Genomic DNA, 2,111 nt, shown 5'->3' with positions numbered 1-2,111 from the left:
TTTTCCCTACGACAAGCATCGAAAAATTAAAAAGAAATAAAATTTATTTTATTATTTTTTATTTATTTTATTATTTCATTATTTATATTTATTTTATTTCCGGTCTAGTTTTTGGGTGGAAAGTGATTCAAACGGAGTCAAGATGCTTGGATAATTTATCAAAAAATTAGAAAAAAAATAAAATTTATTTTATTATTTTTTATTAATTTTTTATTTTATTATTTATATTTATTTTATTTCCGGTCTAGTTTTTGGGTGGAAAGTGATCCAAAGAGAGTCAAGATGCTTGGATAATTTTCTCTGTGCTGTAGCTATTGTGCAGTTTGTGAGGGACCCTTGTAAGCCATTAGGATACTTACTAATTTTTTATATAAATTTGTCTCGTTAATCCTTTAACACACACTGTATTTGGACAATGAAAGTGCAATTAGCTTTATAAATACTATAATCACAAGCGCTCTAAACATATTGAGATAAGATATAACTTCGTGAAAGAAAAATATCAAGCTAAGAACGTACTATATATATCCAATGAGTCACAATTAAGTGATATTTGTATTAAGGTATTTTCCCAGAATTGAATTAGAGAAAAGGGTGATGCTAGGCTACAAACCTTCAAGCTATATACCAAAGCAGATTCTTTTTTGTTATTTTTGTTTTAAGGTTCTATTGTATTTAGGTTATAACTAGAAGTATTTTTTTTGGATGAAGAAGATACTCATTTCGTGGGAGTGTTAAGGGTCCTGCCTAATCACCGCAGCCATATTGGACTTGTGACATCAGAAGCGAGAAACAGCGAGAAATGACACATAAAAGTTTCTTGCGTGCTATTTTTAAAGAGGATTTGGATAAAATTAATAAATAGGATCGCTTTAGGAAACTTGTAAAAATGGGTGTAAACTATCATTTTCCCCCCTGAAGTCAGTAAATAGTCGTAAAAGTACGTAAAATGAAGCTTATTCAGGCAAGAAAACTCACGATTTAACAGCTGTTAAAAAGAATGGAAAAGATACTTTTACGTATAAAATTCCATAATAACTATAGTTTACACTCATTTTTACGACTTTGATAAATACGAGACAAGTCACATTTTCACAATTAAGCACATAATAATGAAATGACACGCAAGACAAAATTTGTCGTCAACACTTTTCACGGTAGGTCCATTATTCTCTTCAAACCGAGTATTCTCTTCACATTCGACTGTGATTGATAAATTTTTACTGCTTACGATATCAACATACAACATATTTTGTAGAATTATCATGATTTATGACTTATAACATCGAAATATCACATATCATAGAACGAGCCTAATATGACAATGAAGCTTCTAATTTCTACCGCGATGTAGCGTCGCCACGGTCAACGCGGAGTTCGTGGCTGACTAGGCAGGGCCCATAAAGATTTGAAAATTCGTATCTCTCGCAAATTATCCTTATTTTAGTTTAGGTTTAGGTTGGTGCCATTTATTTAGAAAGACAGTTATGTTGGTTGCACTGGCCCGTTTTCTTGCTTCGGCAGAATCCTTTTCACCTTGTAAACACGAGGTACAATGTTTATACGTTCGTGAATAAAAGTTTTTCATCTCAGAGAAAATCAGTGTGTGTTTCTGTCAATATCCCTGGCCAAATCGTAACAGCCCTGCTCAGTCGGCAACGCAAAATGCCGTCACAGGATGCGACATTGCTCGGCACGCGACGAGAAGGCGAACTGAAACGTGGACGAGCTTTGTAAGTCGTAAGACGCGACGCGATGAACACGAACGCGGGAACGAGTCGAATGGCGGACACTGATGCAAAAACGACAGCGGGATGATCAGCATTGAAAAGCGTAAAAACGCGGCGCAACGAACTTGGGAATGAATCGAATGGCGGATACTATATATCCATGCATTAACGTACAATTTCATGGTGTCACTTATCGCAGCGATGAGTGGTCACGTGATCGAAATTTATTTGTTTTTTTTGTCGCCAACGACAACGTAGAAAGTTGAATTGAACTGAACTTTTAGCGATTACGCACCGAATCTTGTAGGTATAATAAAAAATTTACCGCTGCTACCCATTTACACAAGCGACGATCGAATTCAGCGCTATATGATATAAGTA

General features: G+C 35.0%; 1 protein-coding gene across 1 annotated transcript in view; it reads left to right on the top strand.

Annotated features, from left to right (window-relative positions):
- Positions 1-686, top strand: part of LOC105450617 — a 12,659-nt gene extending 11,973 nt beyond the window's left edge. The window contains exon 3 of the mRNA XM_011690551.1: positions 680-686. Within this exon, the coding sequence (XP_011688853.1) occupies positions 680-686 (7 nt within the window). The remainder of the gene's footprint in view (positions 1-679) is intronic.
- The last annotated feature ends 1,425 nt before the right edge of the window (positions 687-2,111 follow it).

The sequence above is a fragment of the Wasmannia auropunctata genome, unplaced genomic scaffold (genome assembly GCF_000956235.1).
Source record: "Wasmannia auropunctata unplaced genomic scaffold, wasmannia.A_1.0 LD336060.1, whole genome shotgun sequence".
Taxonomy (NCBI): domain Eukaryota; kingdom Metazoa; phylum Arthropoda; class Insecta; order Hymenoptera; family Formicidae; genus Wasmannia; species Wasmannia auropunctata.
Note: the sequence above shows the minus strand (reverse complement) of the source record. Positions and strands in the feature narration are given on the sequence as shown.